Here is a 23,569-nt window from a genome sequence, read left to right as displayed (position 1 = left end):
ACAAAACAGCAAATAAGAATGTAAAATATTCGGTAAGTGGCTTTAAGATCCATAATGTACGTCCATAGATGTTTACATCATATTTTCTTTGGACGAGTGAAGTAGGGACTGTGACAAAACGATGCGTATATGTTGTGTTAGAAAACTATTGTATCATCTGCTCTGAACGTACATCCTCTAACCTAAGGAACATACATTACTGCGACTTATTTGGAGCTTCAATGAGTGTGTATTAATTTTATTAATCACAGAATATCACACCTGGAAATAGAAAAAGCTCGTATCTTGAGCTTCAAGTCAACTCGTCCCATAAGTCAGTATCGACCGGAAACGGAAAACGAATGTGCGCACGCTTACTTCATTTGTAAACTACACGAACAAAAAGAAAATGCAGCCTCAAAGATTCCCTGGTCAAGGACCACCGATGAGACCCTATCAACAACAAGGATACCCAGCTGTGCGTATATTTTTATATTGTACCTTGACGACGTGCAGTGAATGATAATTCATAACCATGTCTTTTATATCTTCTGTTCTAGCCGGCTATGTTAACAAACCGGGTCGGGAAAGCGGGGAGGGGATGCATTTTATATTTTTGTGTCGCGTTTACTACAGGCACCTGTATCTAGAATGTAAACAACTCTACTAAAATCTAGTCCATTATGTGTTACACTAAAAAGCAACAAATATGATTTGCAGAAATAATAATAATGAAAATAAGAAACATAAGCGCTGATAACTCCTATTGGTCATACAGAAAACATGAAATTTAACATAAGCTTAAGTATTTAGTTATACAGGCACTACGGCTTAGTTACAAAATGTTGAGGATCATATTTATTATAACTACAGATTGGCACTAGTAGCTACATGTTTCCCTATAGCCACATCAACAATTGGGTCCTGACACCATTTGTTGTTACAGTCTCATCGGTGGTCATTGGCCAGAGAATCTTTATTATATTTACTGTGTGACAGAGATTATTCATGACAATAACCAAGTTTCATTCATTTTGTAACAGGGATTATATACGTGACAATGATCTGTGTTTCCTTACCTACAAGTACACTGCTATAATAAACTGGGATTTTTTTAGGGTCCAAGACCAGGTGGATACCCAGGACAACAGATGGGGCCTGGAGGACCACAGAGAATGGGAGTTCCCCCTCATGGGGGCATGCCTCCACACCCATACGCAGGTATGTTTATATGTATAGAACAACCATTATTCAGTTTATTTCCAAATGCAGTACAGCATACAATTGTAAACATGTATAGCAGTAATGTTTGTAGGGTTTTCTTGTTTATAGTACTATTTCAAAAATTTTGATGAGTATGGTTACCAAAAAATATTGTGACTCCAATTCTCAAAATTTGAGTTAGTCCCACAGGAAAGGTCCAAAACTCCTATATCTGAGTCTCAAAAATCACTTTAAAGTAAAGATATTAGATATATGTATGTTAATATTTGAATTATTTGTTTCTACTAAAAATCTTGTTGTTGACAGCATCATCATTTTCTGCTGAAAGAATTTAGTTGTGTTGTATGTGAGGCTTACATCCTTCTGCTCAATTGATGCTCTATAATGATACACTGTGAAATGGGTTTTACTTTCTAAGTAGTAGTTATATAGTAAGAAATGTTGTCCAACTTTTTGTTTAGTTTTGAACGTTTGAAACAGATGAATAGACTTTTGAATTATGTCATGATTAGAAATTTATCCTTAAGTAGTGGAGTGGTATAAAATTTCACTGATTGTCGTGTATGTTATCAGGTAACAAAAGATCAATTTATTGTCACAGTAATACTGGACCATACACAATACTCAAATCAATGGAGTTAATATTGTATGTTACTGCAATACTGGACCATACACAATTCTCAAATCAATGGGGGTAATATTGTATGTTACTGCAATACTGTACCATACAAAATCCTCAAATCAATGGGGGTAATATTGTATGTTACTGCAATACTGGACCATACAAGATACTCAAATCAATGGGGGTAATATTGTATGTTACTGCAATACTGGACCATACAAGATACTCAAATCAATGGAGGGTAATATTACTGTAATATCGCAGTAATACTGTACCATACAAAATCTTCAAATCAATGGGGGTAATATTGTATGTTAATGCAATATTGGACCATACAAGATAATCAAATCAATGGAGGGTAATATTACTGTAATATCGCAGTAATACTGTACCATACAAAATCTTCAAATCAATGGGGGTAATATTGTATGTTACTGCAATACTGGACCATACAAGATACTCAAATCAATGAACAGTAATATTGTATGTTATTGCAATACTGGACCATACAAGATACTCAAATCAATGGGGGTAATATTGGACATACAAAATCCTCAAATCAATGGAGGGTAATTTTGTAATATCACTTTTGTATATCAAACATTATTGACAACTGATTTTCTCTATGATATCATTAAACATATGAACATTGTTTTACTAATGTGGCTGTGAAATTTGATACATTCATGTGTGTAAGCTAAGTAGGTATATTATTACTGAGGTACCTCAGAAATATCAATCCTTTGGGATCCCAGATTTTGTCATGCATGTTTGGCAGCTGTTGTCGTAAATATCTTTAGAACTGTGCAACAAATGTTAAACTGTAAATATGTTGTTGGATAGATTATGAGTATATCTTTTTTTGTTATAGTAGAATTATAACTGTTTGAATCCATTGTAAGGAAGTAGAATCAATTTTCCATGATGTACCACTGCAGCTACCCTGCATATATAGTTTAACTTTAAGATATACAACTGAAATCCAGATTTGGATTGCTGTCCATTTTCCATGGCGTCTGAAAACTGGCAAGAACTTTGGTCCCCATCAAATTATTCAAATTGACTTCAATTTTCGTACAGGTGTTCCAGTGTTGCCAACTCACCTGACTTCATCTGGTCAACGCAATATTTGTCATAGAATTCACATGCTCAAATTATAAAAAAAATGCTTGAACCTCCTGATACTCTTTACTTTTGATCATTATTTAAAAGTTTGAATTTCAGGTTTTGAATATAAAATATGATGTCATATAGATATAGACAGATGTGAAAATTGATTTTAAGGTCATTTAGCTCAATACCTTTTAAAACATCCTGTCACCCTTGATTTTGAAGACCATGACCAGATTTAATTTGACAAAAAGTTGTTTAGATATAACGTATGTAAATCAGGCATTTGTTTTTAAACAAAGTATTATTAACACCTAACCTTATGGCCCTTTATGTCTGGTTCACATAGAAATGTTGCTTTTCAGTCTTTATGGGAAGACTTTTAGACAAGTTTGAATTTTCTGTAGCTTTTTCTTCTCTTGTTTTATGTGATTTTGACCCTTGTCTGTGACACCTAAATTTATAGCCCTTTACTCCTTGTGTCACAAGTCAACTTCTGTGGTCACTAACTAAATGCAAAGTTCACATAGAAACGTTGTATTTCAGCCAGTGTGTGAAGAATTTGCGACAAGTTTGAATTTTCTGCAGCTTTTTCTTCTCTTGTTTTTATGTGATTTTGACCCTTGTCTGTAACAGGACAGGCAGTGCCCCCTACCAGCAAAGCCAGTAAGTATATAAGCTTGCTTGACTGAGAACGACTGTCACTGATTGACAGATTCAGTAGTAAAGCTTTGATCGTTAGAGCCATTTAGAAGATCATGCATTTATGTACAGTTGTAGTGTTTGTAAATGAACCATACATGAAAAAATATTTTTCTTTTAAGAATCAAAAGGTTTCTAGTTATACTAATGATTTGTTGGTATTGAAAACATGCTGACATTTTATCAGCAAGACCTAGCAACATGCATCAACCAAAGATATTCCTTTGCCCACTATGAAATACAAACAGTTGTCTACTTTTTATCTACCCTCTTTTGTCCATTCAGTATCGTTTTTTTTCAGATATCTCTTAATTTTCAATTTTCTAAAACATCGATCAAATGGTCAGGTTGTTCCTTTTGATATGGAGCAGTTTTCAATTTCAGTGTTTTCATAGCAGGGTTAGAAAAATATATTTTCAGCTACTAGTCTGTGGGGCAAGTGAAACTTGAAATTCACTTGCCCGAATCCAATATTCACTCACCCGAAGAAAAAAAGGCAACAAAACGTAATTTAAGGAGCACAACTTTTTTTATCAATTTCTGTATCAAATGTTTCAACTCAATGTTTGCTTTTATTGTTTTACTCATATTTAATTCACTGTTAACGCAAGCGAGAACATCGACTTTTTGACAGTAACTATGTACACAAAACAATCTTGTTTACAACATTTGTGGTGACATAATAGGTTTTTGCATAGTCTGGATCAGCCCAAGCGTTGACACGTGAAGTAAACAAGGATACTATATCGATATACTTGATCGACTATCAGTGGATCTAAATTAGTTTTAAGAGTGTTTAAGTTAATGCGCATCATTTATTATGGAATATCCAATAGTCAGAACTACAAATTTCACTCGCCCACTGGACAAGTAGCTGAAACAAATCACTCGCCCACAAGTAGCTTTGACTCGTCTAGACTAGCGGAGGAGTGGATTTTTCTAACTTTGCATAGTTACAAGGGAACCATATGGTCAAAATCACTGCTTTCCAACAATGTGGAAGAGTTATTGAACTTTGGGTTTTTAAAGAGCCATCTAAACCATGATCAGAGATCTTCTTAAAAATTGACAAGTTATCTCTTTGAAACTTAAAAATATTTGTTACATAAGGCATGGAACTGGAATCTGATGACTCAGTCCAGCAGTAGAAACTATGTACATGCTTATAGACTGTTGCTTCTTAAAATCGATAGTGTTACGCTGCATGTTTTTAATAAGGCATGTCCATCACTCAAGATATTTCATAATTTACTTCAAAAGAAGTTGTTAAAGTCATTTTTGTCTCGGGGTTGATATAGATTTAACAAACTGGTACTAGATTTCAGGTCTTAGATTGTCTTGGTGTCATTTCTCAAAATCCACAGTGTTTACTAAACAGTCATCATGTATGACTAATGTAAGACTTGATGACTTCATTTCAAAACAAACAGTATTAAGACTTTAAAAACCATAATAATTATATTTGATTAAGACCTGGAGAAAATCAGGAGAATAAACAGCACTATTTCTATAGGCCTGAAGAAGACCTAGCTTAACTTTCTATTCTCTCCTTTGACCTCTCCAGCAAATCAGTTAACTCAGAGTCCAGAATGTTATTTTGTTATCTACATTAACTATCATGTAAATTCTGTCAAACCATTGTTTTAACGATGTTATGTCGGTTCCTGTCTGATTGGTGGATTGGTAGTGTGCGCTTTTTGTCACATGTGTACCATGTAACCATGTATACTGTGTATTTTATATGTACAGGTATGTTAAAGATAATGAGTTAAAAAGAACTCTGCCAGCTGTTTGAATTGGTTGTAAGTGCCATGCATGACAAGCACACACAGTAACTAGACTGCAGTTTGTTGTGGTTGTGCTTTATTATCATGGGTCAGTGTTACTTATGTTCCTCTTGACCTATCTTGTACCAAGTGATTGTCTTCAATTCAGCAACTTCATTTCTGAAGAATTTTTTCCCTACTAATGTAATACATGAATAGACCTCAGTAGAGTTCTTGTGTCAGAGTTCAAAGGTCTAGGAAATATTACCAAAGATATGGAAAGTCAGGGTTCCAAGGTCAAGGTCACTGATAATATGATTTTTGTATGACAGTTATTTTATGAAAATTTGACAATAAACCATTGCTTAAGGGACCAAATACAATATTTTTGTCTAGACTTTTTTATGACTTAAAAATACATTTGTTGGTGTTTGTTGTTAACCTGTTGCCTGTGTGGATGATAAGTTATTTTGTGAGTGGGCATGGTCGCTTTGACAATAGCTAGCTCAACCCAGAAATCTGATTTCGGCAGAAGGAATGCTTTTTTAGTACTTTCAATAGTCAGTTTATGTAATACCATCAGATGCCAAGTGGCAATGGTGGCAGAGTGATGAAAGAGCCTGACCTTTTATCACTACCCCTCCACCTCTGGGTCAAATGGTCAAGGTGTACGTGGGGCAGTCGCAAGGTAGTAGCTGCAGGTCGGTAGACTTTCTCCAAGATCTCTGGCTTTGCTCCACCAACCACACCTAAAACATCCTTAATGATGTTAGCTGTTAATAGGACATAACGCAACAATACATCTAAACCAGATGCAGAATAATGCATAATTACATTATTTAAGGCTTTTTTAGTGCATGATAATCATGTATAGTGTAATGAATCTGTCCCCAAGGTTATGTGAGTCTCATAGGTTTAAATGTTATACTGAAATATACAATGTAGATGTACAAGGATCATGATAGTTGACATGACAAATTATAGACGGTTATGTTATTGATTTCTGATACAATGATTGGACATACGTGTTTGGGTTTTGGTTGGTTTGCGTTTTGATAAAATTGCTATTTTAGTTTAACAAAAGAATTGAAAGATCAAAACTGCTTTATTTGTTTGATCCAAATTCAATACCTATATGTAAAATCATGTTTAAGTTTAAGTTGATTTCCCAAATATGTGTACAACAGAATGTTTTTTGCTATTGAATTATATCTTTCTTAAATATTTATCTATTTGCTTTACAGATCAAGTCACATTACTATAGATTTAAATATTTATGATAGAACTGTTACCTGTACGTGATTAATAATCTCACTTGAAATCCTGTAACATAACCACATTCGAGGAGATGAGGAGATGCTGCAGGATGTCAGCCTTAGACTGATATAAATCTCAGTTGAATGTATAGGAGTCATGGTTTCATTTCTTCTTACATATCATATTTATATCAACATTGTGTAAAAAAGTTCTCAGTTATTTTCATTTCCAGATTTTTTTATTTGATTCTAATAGCCTCCTTTCAATTTTGGACTTATGAGTGAAAGAATACTGAATATGACAAGTTACTAGACAAATCATGGTCAGACAAGACTTTCGAAGTCGCCTTTCATTTTGATGCAGACAAAAAATCCAGCATCGGGCAGCGTGTGAGAATTCCCTTGTCTCTAAATGAAGATACATTAGTCAAAATTGTTGGCCTAGTAATTATGTAACATATTGATTGATTACAACATATATGTACATGCTTTTACTTGTGATATGTGTTGATGTCCCTACATTTTGTTATTGATATCCACTATTAACTCAAAAGTACTGTGCCACCAACTTTTAAACCAGTTCCTGTATTTGAATGCATGCATTCATGTATTGAAACCTAGTTTATACTTGATTTGTGATGTGTAAGATTATTTTAGAAATCTTATCAGTGGTCCTGATTATCACCAATAAATCATCACCTTGACCTTGTAATTTTCCAGCTGGTGGAAAGGTCAAAGGTGACTCACAGAGTGAGTATTTACAATGCTGAGGATGCTCCCCGCTTTGTTGGCTGTTTATACTGTAGTTTTTGCCCCTGATCAATCTGCATGCGCCATTCCATTGATTTTCTCTACTTTTATAATTGATTTTAAAATTGAACCCTCTGAATGTTTATGGAATTGATTTATTATTTTCTCTTTTGATACAGTAAAATTATGTCAAACGATGAAAGCTATCAGTTGTAGAATGGGCATAATGTATGTGTTTTCTTACCACTAATATCACCTCAATGTTTGAGAAGACTTAATTCTCCATTTGTGGGGTTTAGAAAGTTACATATGGTTTGTCATTTGCAGGCACCAAAGTGCATGTTATCTCAATGATCTGTAGACTGTTGGTGGGTTAAACGCATCACTGAACAATCACCTTATGATACCACAACTAAACCATCAATACCAGTCTGATTCATGATATACTTTGTAGATGATAGATCTCCATTATACATATGTTAATTTATAAAAGAAAGCACTTTGTTGGAGCTGTTTTTCTTTACTTTTACTTATATGTTATTGTTATGAAGTTTTGAAGTAAAATCTATAATTTGGTACTCTGAAATAGGAATAACTGACTTCTTTAAAAATTCTGTGAAAAAAATGACCAAATTGAAAAAAAATCATAAACATTTTATCGAAATGTATATTTTTGAAATTCATGCATGTCCCTCTTAAACATGAAATTCAGAATAAAGTGATAAGAGGATGTAGGTGTAAGTGTCTGTGAGAGACGGTATGGGTGTCTCAGTTTGCATGTTGTAGATGTTATGCTGATTGTTGCTGGTATTCCTATTTTACGTGGCTGAGATCGCTTTAATGCTGACTGTAGATTTGATATCGGTATAATATTTATTGTTGGATGGAGTTTTGAAGAGTTGTCCTGGGAGTGTATTTTTTAGCCATTTTTGATGAGCCTGAGTACTTATGATACATGTCGTTTATTTTGGTCTCATATATATTTCATTTTGGTCTCCTGATTTATTTGCTGGTAATTATAATCAGTATTAGTGGTTTGAAAGCAAACAGGCAAACCCAAGCATGCTCTTTGAATACTCTTTAATTATGTTATTTATTTCTGAAAATTTACCAAGTAGGGATAGAGAGAAAGATGGTTAGAGACAGGAGACAACTTAAGTAGTATAGATGAATTTTGATTGGTTTTTAGTTTAGGAAAACAACTTTAAAAAGACTGTTCCTGCTTTAAAACATATGATGGGCTTCATTGTGATAATCATTAGAGTATATTCTGGGTTTGCACAAAACATAAGAAAACTGTTAATGTTAGACATCGCTTACCAGGTAATTACTAGTACTGAAGATTTAATACAGTGACAAGGTTTTTAGGCGAAATGAAACACAGGTTTGGTTTCAGCCTATTGTCACAGCCTTTGGAACTAGTTGATACTACCAATGCTAGCTTTCTGATTGGTGGAAATACTCCAACTATTTATCAGGGACTACTGTTGGCAGTGGTATGCTTTAAGCAATGCTGCCATCTTATAAAACAGTGTCATGTATGTATGCTCTCGCTATGAGCCAAACAAGTATTATACTAAAAACTTACCTAACTGACAGACTAGGTGGTCTTATAAATATTCTGATAGAGATGTTTGTCAATCACAAACCAGCATTGCTCTAGTTTGCAGAAGGTTCTTGGGGGTGGGAAAATACGACAGAACAAACAGAGTTAGGGTATCATTGACAGCTATTCTTAGTGTGATCTGTCTAAAAGCTGTGAATAAGTGATAATCAGTGACAGCAAGAGTCGTAAAGAATCTTCAGAAAATATATTTTATAGTTAGCGACATTAGATATGACCACGAAGTCTTATGTTAAGATTTGTAAAATAAATGATTGAGTAATGGAGAGTTCATTTTTCTGGATCACTGGCAGCATTGTAAACTGTCTATCACAAGGGAGACAGTGTCTTCAATTGTTCACAGTAAAATACTAAAAGTAAGCAACATCAAAAGGAATGTGTTTAGAATAAATCATTAAATACTTGTATCATCAACAGCTGGGCACATGTGTGTACGTTTTATACAAATACCATGGGTAATTGTGATGGGTTTTCAGACACAATTGCCTAAAATACTCACAGAATTAGCAACATCAAAAGATGTACAGTATTCTAATATGAATGTAATATACTATTGTACAGAGTTTTATGTTTGTCAAGTTTATTGAGTTGTGGAGACAAAAATTTTCCATAAATGCTGACAGTACATGTTTGTAATTGTGTATTGCACTGTTAGCAGAGTCATCTTGTTATCTGTTGATTTAATAGGGGAATAAAACCTACCAGAGTATTCAGCCAATAATTTTTTTATAACTACAACTATAAAATCTAAGCCTCACAGATATGTTTCGTAAACACCACTGAGGACAAAATTAATTGATGATAAATCTGTAGTCGTAAGGCTTAATATAGACTCTACATACTAACACGTCAACTTCTGCCAATACACAAGCAAGTAGACAAATGTGTACATGGTTTCTCCATTGTGATGTTCAACAGTCTAAAAAGTTTTTCAAAAGATATGTTCTATACAGGCGACTGATCGGTAATTTCCAATCTTGCTAGTTGCTGTCACATGATGATGTTGACTAGGTTAATTTGCATTGATGAATACAGTAATTATGCTATTTATTTTTGTTGCTCATAAGTTTTGGCATACCAGATAATCAATTATGGCGGCCTTACAAAGTCTTTGCAATTTCTACAAAAAAAATTAAGAATAATTCTGTAGCTATGTAATGTGCCTACTTTTGGACTTTTGATTTTTCATGCATGGGTTTTTACGGTAGCAAAATAAACCATTTGTAATGTGTTGAAAAGTTTTGTCATGGGTTCAATATTCAGTACCAATGCTAGTGACAGTCTCTTGACTTGGAATTTGTAATTGTCTTTTGAATCATATATTTTGTAAAAAATTCACTGATTTGATGGAAAATGTATTCAAAATTTCAAATTTAGCAGTTGATAGTCATCTTCTATAATACTTGATTGTTTTGCATGTGATGGATTCTATCTTACAATTAAAGTTACCGATAATGTATGTTATCAACATGTTTAGCCTTTCAGTAGTTTCTGTACTTGAAGTTGTTGAATCTGTTTCTCAGTTCAAAAAGTTTATACATTTATATAAAATTTGATACTGAGAATGCAGTCTCATGATATTATAAATTTCTCATTGCTGTTTGTGTTCTACTTACTGTCAATGCTTACCATAATACACCAGTTGAAGCCATATGTATACAAAAAGCCTGATATCAACTGTTCATCTTTAAATTAGAATAGGTTTAAACAAAATTTATATTTGACTGCACTATCAATGCTGAAAGTGTACTTTATCAATGCTGAAAGTGTACTTTTAAATTTTCAATATTGACAGTGAATTTTGTCATGACTGAATACCGGTATGTACTTTATGAATATGTCCTTTGTCAATATTGACAGTGAACTGTCGATGCTGAATATGTTCATAAACAATACTGATAGTGAACTTCATCAATACCTCAACAAACAACAAGTCTGGACATTATTAATTAGATTGATATACTATTTAGAAATAGACATTAGATCTGTAAATTATACTCCCTATGTACGGACTTGTATTTATTTCGAATTTCCAATAGGTTTTAAGAGAAACATTATCAATGTTGGCCTAAATGTACAAAGACTTCCATCAATTTGACTAGAGATTTCATGATGATATTACTAATGTCATATATGTTTGTCATATTGTTTTCTATATGTTTTTGTATTTTACTTGTTTTTACAGCTTCACTACTGATGTAGCACTTTAACAAACCTAATTATATATGTGTTAGAGTCTCTAACAAAATGTCTTTATACAAGATCCTACAGATGTTTTGTGTTTACTTTTGTTCAACTTAATATCTTGTTTCCTTTATACTTTGTTGTAGGTATGCGACCAGGTATGTCCCCAGGCATGCCCCCACCCCCAGGGCCACCAGGCATGCAGGGACCTATGGATCGGAAACGACCCCCAGACCCCCGGGCAGCCCAACACATGAAGACGTAAAGAGCATTTTCTTATTTTTAAATCAGTATTTGTTTGTAATGTACACATTCTTTGTACAAATGTTTAGTTTCACCTTAAATTATGCTTTCATGCTATGCAATTGATAGTAAAGAAATATTTGTGACATTGATAGCAGAAAAATCTGTATTGATTGTTGAACCCTAAAAGCTTTTTATTTGGACCACTGGTCAGACATATAAAGTACTGGTGTGAATGTAGATTGTTTTGATAATGAGTTTTATACTGTATACTTACCATTACCAAATGTCTCTTTAAATTTAGGAAGAAGAAGAAGAAAGTTGCTGATAAAATTCTTCCTCAAAGAGTAAGTGAATTAATGGCCAGTATATGTTAATTATCTCTCATACCATCAACAAAATATTTTTACGACTAGAGGTAGGAATGTTTATCAGGTATATAAAGTCCACAGGCTAAATTTAATGTTCTGTGATGTCTGAGGTTAGAGGACTTAAAGGGACATCACAGTAAAAACATTAATTTTGTTAATAATCGTACAAGTTTTATACATTTCAAGTTACGTTTCTATCCTATCCCAATATTCACAGTCAATGTCCCATGTCCAGCTTGACCCGTTCTTTGGTTCGGGAAATGCATCTAAAGTTCAGTGCTGATAACATTAATATAAGAATTTTGAAAAAGAGAATGTTCATATTGTAAACATGAATACATGATTGCAGACAGTGACAGTAGTGACACAGTCAGTTAAATTTTGTAATGGGTGTGGCAAATGTTTTTAGATAAGTCATAAAGTCAGTTCAGAATTACAAAATAAGTATCATTAATCGCCAGCTGATTGAGGCGGGAAGCCATTTTTTTTTTACAGGTGACAGCATTTTATGTTCATGCGTCATCATATATAATGCAAAAATATCCTGATGTTGATCAACAGATATGGAATTTCTTTTCATAATCATTAATTAACACCTTTATATGCAAATTTAAAAAAAAACTAACTGTCATTGAACATAGGGTAATACATTTGATTTATGTATACAGTAATTGAAAAATCAGTAGAGGAAAAAATCTTTTAGCATAATTATCTGGTGAATCTGGTAGGCCTGATGTAAAATTCCATATTATAGTATATCAATATCATATTATTATGTTGGGTATTGGTTGTCCAAGTCAGATTCATTTTTAACATTATAATCTACCATTGATTACTTAGTTCACATGTTTATCGCATACAACTAAAGGTAAAATCTTGTGTTAGCTCAGTCGATGGAGCATCGGTATACACCACCTCAAAGTTGTTCAGTGAGGTAGAGACCAGCTACTACAAGGACCTTTACTGTCAGTTTTACTGTAACCACATTGTTCTATTTGATGATTATAAGAAGTGAATTTAATGACAGCATGATCTTGGTGATTGCATTATTCTTTATGTAATAGTTGACCTTTTGACCTTGTTACTTACTATCCAGGTAAGGGACTTGGTGCCAGAGTCACAAGCCTATATGGATCTGTTAGCGTTTGAGAGAAAACTTGACACAACCATCATGAGAAAGCGACTGGATATTCAGGAAGCTCTCAAACGACCAATGAAGGTAATTCTTACATGATGTCATTGTTATATCCCAGAATCACTTCTCTATCTTTCACTGTGAGTAACTCTGATGTAACCACCTTTTTTATTGACTGAGGCTTGGTCATGTGACCTCTCTGAGCAGATCAATATTAGAAAGTGTTTCACAAAAAAAATGGATTATATGTATAAAGGTTTGGATCCATCAGAGCTCACAACACAATAAGTTATCGAAATAGCTCGACCAGTAAAGGTAATTCTTATATAGTAAATGATTAAAAAACCCTAAAACAACTAATAGTTTTAATAAAGCTCAGGAGAACTGGACCCATGTATGAGAAATCTGGTGTATCAAGGTTTTGTGTGTGTACATATGAAGCTAAGATTAGAGGCAATTCTCACTCGGTATGTTAAGTTCATTTCATTTAACCACTTCATGTTATACCAGATAAGTTGATAAATTGCTTCTTTATATTTTCAGCAAAAAAGAAAACTTCGTATTTTCATTTCCAACACATTCTACCCGGTCAAGCCTGAAGGGGAGGTAACTGTATAATATGTTACTAGATTTTGTGGCTCAATACACTTTTGTAAACTATCTGATGAGAAAACAGAATTACTCTAAATTTATGATGTTGACATGGCTCCACAGAAGTGAAAAATAAGGTGTGCATATTTTTTAATGGAAAAGGAAAACTGGTCTCAGGTTTTTAATACCTCATTATACTGCCTTTGTTTATCCAGTGTCATTTTGTCCAAAGTTTGATAATAAAGATGTATTCATGAAGAACGGACAATGTTGACACTAGTTGGGGACAAAATAAACAATGACATATTAGCTTGGGGGATGGGGACATTATATGAAAGAAATTTTAGGGGTTGGGGGACATGAAGTTGAGGGGGAGTATATTGAAAGAAGGGTATAATATCGGGGATAGGCAGTTCTATAGGGTTCTAACTATAGATGTTATGATTATTGAGCTTCCTTATTCATTCTCATTAAAACTATTCTTTAGAAAAAATAGAGAAATGTGATATATTGATTCCTTTAAAACATAATCCTGAATGCTGAATACATAAAGGTGGCTATTCTTGTGGATGAGGGAATATATGCCTTGGAAAAAGATCAACAAAAATGACAAATTTATAACAAAGAAAATAAAGTTGGCAAGGAAAATTAAAGTCTATTTCATGACTATCTTGAAAAGTAAGTGTTTTAGTAAAAATATGAACAATTCAAAGATGTTTAAATTGATTTTTATTACCTCTATTTATAGGACGGAGAGGAATCTGTAGCCTCGTGGGAGCTTAGAGTAGAAGGAAGGCTCCTTGAAGATGTAAGCCAGAGTTGATCATCCATTAATATCATCATTTTATTTAAAAACTAAACCACAACATCATTGTCAAGAAGTTTCTTCATCTCCCAGATTGGTGCTTATTTTCAAATAGAAGAAATAGAATAGACGTTATGTTGGTGAAAAAAACTAAACTATGAGTTAATGCTGAAGGAAATACACAAGTTTATCATGTAAGTTATCATTATAATGTTACAAAATTATACCTCATCTATGTTTTTATTTTGTTAGTCAATGAGTGCTAAGCTTGGAAGTGACCCAGCCAAGGTCAAGAGAAAGTTTTCCTCTTTCTTCAAAAGTCTTGTAATCGAGCTTGACAAGGACTTGTATGGACCAGACAATCACTTAGTGGAGGTGAGTTTTAGATGTAGACCAGACAATGACTAAGTGGATATTCATTTTAGAAAACACAGTGTTGATTTGATATCTCCGAGTTGTATTTTGGATGCATCCCAATACTGGGAGATATTTGGATGTGCAGGATGTAGAACAGATGTATTGGACAAATACAAATGTATCAGACTCAGTGCGTCAGTGAGGGACTGTAATTCATTCAATTATCTTGTTAAAACACTATTGCATAGTACTCCTTTAAAAAGCCAGGGTCGGGATACTGTGTTTTACTGGGGGAAAATCTTGAAAGATGTTGAATTGCTTGTTGACTATAATAATGTGTTTTCTATTGTTATCAGTGGCACAGGACACCTACCACACAGGAAACAGACGGATTCCAAGTGAAACGTCCAGGAGATCAGAATGTTAAATGTACAGTTCTGCTAATGCTGGACTATCAGGTAATAAATGGATCAGAATTGTTTAGGTTACTGTAAACCAACTTTATTTTGTGGCTACTAACTTTCACAATTTCAGTAATGTAACTTGTTTATATCGATTAATTTTCACCTTTTCTAAGCCACCATTTGAAAATACAAAGTGCATGTTCTTCATTTAAATGTAGGAAGCCCCATATAGTTTTGTATAAAGGAGACACCCTGTAGGGAGTCCCTTATGACTTTGTATAAAGGAGACAACCTGTAGGGAGCTCCATATGGCTTTGTATAAAGGAGACACCTTATAGGAGCTTCATGAGATTTTGTATAAAGGAGACACCTTATAGGGGCTTCATGAGATTTTGTATAAAGGAGACACCTTATAGGAGCTTCATGAGATTTTGTATAAAGGAGACACCTTATAGGAGCTTCATGAGATTTTGTATAAAGGAGACACCTTATAGGGGCTTCATGAGATTTTGTATAAAGGAGACACCTTATAGGAGCTTCATGAGATTTTGTATAAAGGAGACACCTTATAGGGGCTTCATGAGATTTTGTATAAAGGAGACACCTTATAGGGGCTTCATGAGATTTTGTATAAAGGAGACACCTTATAGGAGCTTCATGAGATTTTGTATAAAGGAGACATTCTGTTGGGAGCTCCATATGACTTTGTATAAAGGAGACATTCTGTAGGGATCTCTATGACTTTGTATAAAGGAAACACCCTGTAGGGAGCCCCATATGACTTTGTATATAGGAGACACCCTGTAGGGAGCCCCATATGACTTTGTATAAAGGAGACATTCTGTAGGGAGCCCCATATGACTTTGTATGAAGAAGGCATCCTCAAGGGTGTTCCATATGAATTTGTATAAAGGAGACACACTGTAGGGAGCCCCATATGACTTTGTATAAAGGAAACACTCTGTAGGGAGCCCCATATGACTTTGTATGAAGAAGGCATCCTAAAGGAGACCAAGTCATGCAGACATACCATAGATCTCATTTACTAAACATAGAAGACCCACAACGATACAGTTAATCTTGAATATGACTCCTACCAATCAACCCAAGAGTCTTGATTTTGATTATTCGTTCTTAAAATTGCAGCCACCACAGTTTAAGTTAGACCAACGACTTGCCAGACTACTGGGTGTCCACACTCAGACTCGTCCTGTCATTATTAATGCCCTCTGGCAATACATTAAAACACATAAGCTGCAGGATCCACATGAACGAGAGTTCATCAACTGTGACAAGTACCTGGAACAAGTAAGTGGAATCTGTCAGTACAGTAGACATCAATGTGTTTAGGTATCCATGTTGTTTACAACTGTAGCATCCTGTATCATACCATCAGTGTAATCTGTCAGTACAATAGACATCAGTGTGTTTAGATATCCATGTTGTTTACAACTGTAGCATCCTGTATCTTACCATCAGTGTAATCTGTCAGTACAATAGACATCAATGTGTTTAGATATCCATGTTGTTTACAACAGTAGCATCCTGTATCATACCACCAGTGGAATTTGTCACTACAATAGACATCAATGTGTTTAGGTATCCATGTGGTTTACAACTGTAGCATCCTGTATCATACCATCAGTGTAATCTGTCAGTATATTAGACATCAATGTGTTTAGGTATTCATGTTGTTTACAACAGTAGCTACCTGTATAATACCATCAGTGTAATCTGTCAGTACAATAGACATCAGTGTGTTTAGATATCCATGTTGTTTACAACAGTAGCGACCTTTAACACTACATCATAATATTTATAGATATTTGAGACACCGAGGATGAAGTTTGCCGAGATACCAGGGAAACTACACAGTCTACTGATGCCGCCTGATCCCATTGTCATTAATCATGTTATTGTGTAAGTCAGATCCGAAAATCACATCTTCTCAGGTTTTCTAAGTTTTCTTTTAATTATGCAACTGTCGGATCAAAATCTCAGAGCACAATGATCATCATAAATTAAATCTGACATGATCAACGATACTTTGAGTATATAACATAAAAATCTGATGTGTAAAGTCAAGTGGCTGTGAACTTGTGAGGTAGAAATTACAAAGTGTAGAAAATGTCAAAGGAAGCATACAGTGAGTTACAGATTTCAACAGAAAGTTTTGGTTATAATTGAACTCCATGTTATATTCTGGCATAGGATTTTGATATTGATCTCCAATTAAGATGTTCTGGAACTGTTATACGTGAAAAAATGGTTTACAAGAGATGATGATAAGATGACAGTGAGATGTGTTTGTTTATGTTGTAGTGTGGAGGGACCAGATTCGAGGAAGACTGCCTGTTATGATATTGAAGTGGAAGTTGTAAGTCAGATTCATGCTCTAGTCACCGTAAAAAAGAGCTTTAAAATCCTGTTATATTTGTTAGAACTATTGACATTCTTAAGCCATGAATTTATTTGTCTTCAAATCAACAAAGACATGAATTTATGTATCTAAAGATGAAGAAAGACATGAATTTATGTATCTACAGATCAAGAAAGACATTAATTTACATGTCTATGAATCCTTTTGAATGAGTCATGAGTCGGGCATGCGGCTTATATACTGGTGTGATTTATATGTGAACAAAAAAAATCAGCAGGATAAAAAAAAAGAAAGGGTCCCAGTACAAAACCGTACTGAGGTTTTTAACAAGTACCTGCCAATCAGATAACCATTGTTTGCAATTGTATACAGGACAATTTGATGATTGAAATAAAAATAACATTCTTGTTGATTTAATTAGTGACACCTTTTAATATGAATCACAATGATATCTTTGGACGTTAGCTGTAACTTACAAGAAATAATATGGAACTACAGGAATTTGGTCAGCATGCAAGGGCCTTTGTTAATATTTAACAGTAAAGACACCAATGGAGATGTTGTTAAAAAAAACTGTACATAATGTCAGGACCTATATCTGTGTGTAGACATTCTGAAGGCACCCAAGTCAAACAAGTTTAATATTTGCCATTAAACATTTCTTTAAATACCGGTAATTAAAATAAAGGACTTTTTGTGTATAATTTATTTGCAAAACTTTGGTCAAGGTAACGGTTACCACTTCATAAGAAAACCGGCTTATATTCTGGTATGGCTTAAATGTAGATAAAATATAAAGAATCAGTAAAAAGCATCTCTGCAGCTTGTGTAATCGGATGGCTTATAACTCGGAAAATACATTTTAGACTGTGTAGATATGTTGATAGAATTTTGGATGATTTTTGTCACTTTTAATTCAAATATAAAACACATTTTGTTTGTCTTTGCTGATGACATCAGAAGAAAGTTATTTTAATGCCTGGAAAATAATTGTAAAAAGCTTCTAAAATTTCAATATGACTTAGTAAGGAGTTTTACTTTCAGGATGATACGCTGAAGCAGCAAATGAACTCATTCCTCTTGTCGACACAGAGTCAGCAAGAAATAGCAAGCCTCGATTCCAAGGTCAGTCAAGCATCATCGTGTCACCATGTGTACTATAACATCTAAAGTTATGATTTAGTACTTAAGCCACCCATGACATTGGATAATTTCACTAAACTCAACAGGTCATGGACCTGATAGATTCTCTTTATTACAGAACAATTTTCCTCCAGTTTCTAATGAGTCTGTTTTCCCCTTCTCCAGGCTTTAAAATACTTAATTGCCTTTTTCAACCAATGCATTATTTATGTTTCATATGGATAGAAGGCCAAATCAATAGTTATTCATTTTAAAGAGAGGACATAATCTTTATCCTGAAGCGAGGCTTCCTTCTCTAGTTCCCTGATACTCTTTATGTAAGGCTGATACCTGAAACTGTTTATTTGTCCTTACCATGAAATATTTTCCAAATAATATTGCAATTTTTTCTTGTTTTTGTGTATTTTTCATAGATTTTAATTATGAAACTTAATGAAATTTTGCTCACAAATGAGCAACCATCAGTAAGATAATTACTCTTTTTTTAATTACACCAAAACAGCTGTTAGTAATATCATTATTCTTTCTTTGATCACACCAAAACAGCTGTGATCAAAGAAAGAGTAAGGACCTTAACAACAGCTGCTTTAGTCTGATCATTGTGTATCTCATTTGGTTAAATTGTATTTTGGTGTTTAGATTCATGAGACTGTGGAGACCATTAACCAGCTGAAGACCAATCGTGAATTCTTCCTTAGCTTTGCCAAAGATCCCCAGGAATTCATAAATAACTGGCTCATCTCCCAAACACGTGACCTTAAGGTAGGTATCTCCCAAACATGTGACCTTAAGGTAGGTATCTCCCAAACATGTGACCTTAAGGTAGGTATCTCCCAAACATGTGACCTTAAGGTAGATATCTCCCAAACATGTGACCTTAAGGTAGGTATCTCCCAAACATGTGATCCCATGTTAGGAATCTCCCAAACATGTGACCTTAAGGTAGGTCTCTCCCAAACACGTAATCCCATGTTAGGAATCTCTCAAACATGTGACCTTAAGGTAGGTATCTCCCAAACACGTAATCCCATGTTAGGAATCTCCCAAACATGTGACCTTAAGGTAGGTATCTCCCAAACATGTGTCCACAAGGTAGGTATCTCGCAAACATGTGTCCAAAAGGTAGGAATCACAAAACATGTGTCCACAAGGTAGGAATCTCTCAACATGTGTCCACAAGGTAGAGATCTCCCAACAGGTGTCCACAAGGTAGGAATCTCCAAACATGTGTCCACACGGTAGGGATCTCCCAACATGTGTCCACAAGGTAGGAATCTCCCAACATGTGTCCACAAGGTAGGAATCTCCCAACGTGTGTCCACAAGGTAGGAATCTCCCAACATGTGTCCACAAGGTAGGAATCTCCCAACATGTGTCCACAAGGTAGGAATCTCCCAACATGTGTCCACAAGGTAGGAATCTCCCAACATGTGTCCACAAGGTAGGAATCTCCCAACATGTGTCCACAAGGTAGGAATCTCCAAACATGTGTCCACAAGGTAGGAATCTAAATACGTGTCCACGAGGTAGGAATCTCCCAACATGTGTCCACAAGGTAGAAATCTCCCAACACGTGTCCACAAGGTAGGAATCTCCCAACATGTGTCCACACGGTAGGAATCACAAAACATGTGTCCACAAGGTAGGAATCTCCCCAACATGTGTCCACAAGGTAGGAATCTCCCAACACGTGTCCACAAGGTAGGAATCTCCCAACACGTGTCCACAAGGTAGGAATCTCCCAACACGTGTCCACAAGGTAGGAATCTCCCAACACGTGTCCACAAGGTAGGAATCTCCCAACACGTGTCCACACGGTAGGAATCACAAAACATGTGTCCACAGGGTAGGAATCTCCCAAACACGTGTCCACAGGGTAGGAATCTCCCAACACGTGTCCACAAGGTAGGAATCTCCCAACACGTGTCCACAAGGTAGGAATCTCCCAACACGTGTCCACAAGGTAGGAATCTCCCAACACGTGTCCACAAGGTAGGAATCTCCCAAACATGCAATCTAATGTTAGGAACCAACTTTGGTAATATCTCCTGGGTCATATAATGGTTGCTATACTGATAATATCTTCTATTTGACTTCCATATGGTATGTGTTGTATATCTTAAACACACTGAGTTTCATAAACTGTTCTTTTTATATGCATTCATCATGATGAGCTTTACCTCTCTCAGCTTGTATATTAACGTTGTAGACAGTTATATATCTATAATAATTTTTATTGTTTACTTGTGATTGTTATACATCATCGTGTATGGTGATTGAATAGATTTATAAGTGTATTTACGATGGTATGATTGCAATGAGATGCAGGCATATACTTTGTAGTATATTAGCTATAAAAACTGTACATTCTGCTCATTCTTTTCAGTCCTGCTTATTATTTACCGTTAAACATACATACTGAATTCTTATCGTATTTATTTTAAAAATTAATGTCTCCTTGAGCACAAATTCCTTCAGCGTAATCTTTCTCCCAGTGTATTTAAATTAAAAAGTGCACTAAGTTTCAAATATATATAATAATTATTTATTTTATAATTTCAGACAATCACAGATGTTGCTGGCAACCCAGAGGAGGAGAGACGAGCTGATTATTACTACAAACCGTGGTCTCAGGAGGCGGTTTGTCGATACTTCTATGGCAAGGTAGGACTGTCACTGTTATACTGCCTCACATACTAAGCATTTTCTTTAAAAGAGAAAGACAGCTATGCTTGATTATTTTCGAATGGACAAATGATTCATTTTATTGACAAAAAGAGCATATGCATTTGCTTCTGGATGATTTCTGTGAAATAGGCATTTCTGTACTTTATTTGTACACAGTTACACATGAATGCAGACTTTTGTTTTGTTCAAGATCTCTTCATAATATTTCTTTCCTTTCATATAAATTTTGACTCAATGTATTACAAATTTTTTGTTTTTAATTGATCAATTTTTTTTATTTGATCATTTATCAACATTCTAGTGACACTTGTTCATATTGGTTATTCTAGGTACAGCAAAGACGAATGGAATTGGAGCAGGCACTGGGTATACGCAATACATAACACACCCATCATCATCATCATCGTCGTCATCGTCATCTAGACATTCATTCAGCAGGCTCTCACCATGTCTGTGTGGCAGATTTATAGACTGGAGCATTTTCTGTTAGGATTGTTTGGTAGTAGATATTGTGCTGTGCTGGCCAAGGACAACAACAATTTCATATGTATTGTAGATAAAGTCTGGGATCTAGATAAAGTAGGGTCTAGACTAGGTAAAGTTCTGGATCTAGACTGTAGATAAAGTATGGGATCTAAATTATAGATAAAGCCAAGTTTTATTTAAGTCCACTCTATAGACTTCTGGGTTGAGATCAAGCCAGTTGTGATAGATTACTTGGAGTGGATTTGCATGCTTCATAAATAGAGTTTGCAACAAAAAAAGAGAGAAAACAATTCTAGTTTTAATTAAGGATGTATCTGGATGGATACTTTTATAAACGTAAAAATCACCAGTGGACAAAAGATCATTTAACTTGTTGAGATCTATTGTATACCAAGACTAGGAATATGTGAATGAATTTAACTCTGTCATACTTCAGATATCATCAGGACAAATGTCCTGTTAAAATCATCATTTTGTTCTATTCATGTTGCACTTATTTTTGTAGTCTGACAAAGTGTCTGGATAAAACTTGTATATTTGATGTACATATTACAGGAAATAAATCTCGTGACACTGTGTGAATGACTTAGTGTTATGTCTATAGTAAAGGTTAAGGGAAGGTGATAATTTTCACTACAGGGTTACAGAAGATGGTAGGATCAACCTGTAATTGTAACCTGTAATTCTACCATTATCACAAATTGTAAGGGTTGGTGTGACCCTTAGAGGAAAGGTCTACGGTGGCCATACCACTGTGACATATCACAAGGGATGTTGTGACTCTTGAGAGGAAAGTTCTACTGTGGCTATACCACTGTGACATATCACAAGGGTTGGTGTGACCCTGAGAGGAAAGGTCTACTGGGGCCATACCACTGTGACATATTACAAGGGTTGGTGTGACCCTGAGAGGAAAGGTCTACTGGGGCCATACCACTGTGACATATCACAAGGGTTGGTGAAATTCCAATTGAAAAGTCTACTGGGCACCTACCTCTGACACATAAGGTAGTTGAGATCCTGATTGGAGTTCTACTGGAACTTAACCAGTGTGACGAATCGAGGGTTGTTGAGACCCTGATTGGAAAAGTTTACTTGGACGGTACAACTGAGAAACATCATAATGGCTGATGAGACTACGATAGAAAAGGTCTACTGGGGCCCTTCTATTGACATATCAAGAGTTGTTGAGACCCTGATAGGAAAGGTCTACTGGTGCCCTACTACTGGCACATCAAGAGCTGTTGAGACCCTGATAGGAAAGGTCTACTGGTACCCTACTACTGACACATCAAGAGTTGTTGAGACCCCGATTGGAAAGGTCTAGGGGGCCCTACTACTGAAACTTAAAGAGTTGTTAAGACCCCGATTGGAAAGGTCTAGGGGTCCTACCATTGTGATAGTCATTCCCAAAATCATGAGAAATGAATTAACAAGACTACAACAGGTGGAACAACACGTACCCATCCCATGCCAATGAAATATTCATGATCCTGTCCAAAAGAATCCAAATATGGAAACGGTAATTATGTCTGAAAACGTAAAGAGATGGGAAAATGTCAAAGAAATTGGTGAACGACCGGGAGAGGATATATTGGCACACGATAAGAAAGAAAAAGTAATAATAATAAACGAAGGGCCATAACTCTTCCAACGTAGAAAAATCGCATTGCTATCAAGGAATACCATATTTTATATAATGTTTTAAAAGCCTATCAAGTTGAAGAGAAATTGCAGGAAAATGGGAAC

At 35.0% G+C, this 23,569-nt stretch overlaps 1 protein-coding gene across 2 annotated transcripts; it reads left to right on the top strand.

Moving 5' to 3' along the window:
- The first annotated feature begins 387 nt into the window (after positions 1-387).
- Positions 388-22,398, top strand: LOC132561089 (SWI/SNF-related matrix-associated actin-dependent regulator of chromatin subfamily D member 1-like). 2 transcript variants are annotated; one of them, XM_060225819.1, is made up of 17 exons: positions 388-457; positions 1,098-1,200; positions 7,380-7,409; positions 11,364-11,478; positions 11,765-11,807; positions 12,928-13,050; positions 13,510-13,572; positions 14,306-14,365; positions 14,615-14,737; positions 15,076-15,177; positions 16,270-16,431; positions 16,946-17,043; positions 17,446-17,500; positions 18,548-18,628; positions 19,286-19,408; positions 21,209-21,310; positions 21,664-22,398. In XM_060225819.1, exons 1-17 carry the CDS (start codon positions 389-391, stop codon positions 21,715-21,717), a joined length of 1,506 nt encoding a protein of 501 aa, XP_060081802.1. In that variant the 5' UTR covers position 388; the 3' UTR covers positions 21,718-22,398. The 2 variants fall into 2 exon arrangements, with proteins under 2 accessions (XP_060081802.1, XP_060081803.1); XM_060225820.1 differs by lacking the exon at positions 7,380-7,409.
- Positions 22,399-23,569: the final 1,171 nt, after the last annotated feature.

The sequence above is a fragment of the Ylistrum balloti genome, unplaced genomic scaffold, assembly GCF_031769215.1.
Source record: "Ylistrum balloti isolate Yb309-2 unplaced genomic scaffold, AGI_CSIRO_Ybal_v1 Utg371146, whole genome shotgun sequence".
Lineage (NCBI taxonomy): Eukaryota > Metazoa > Mollusca > Bivalvia > Pectinida > Pectinidae > Ylistrum > Ylistrum balloti.
Note: the sequence above shows the minus strand (reverse complement) of the source record. Positions and strands in the feature narration are given on the sequence as shown.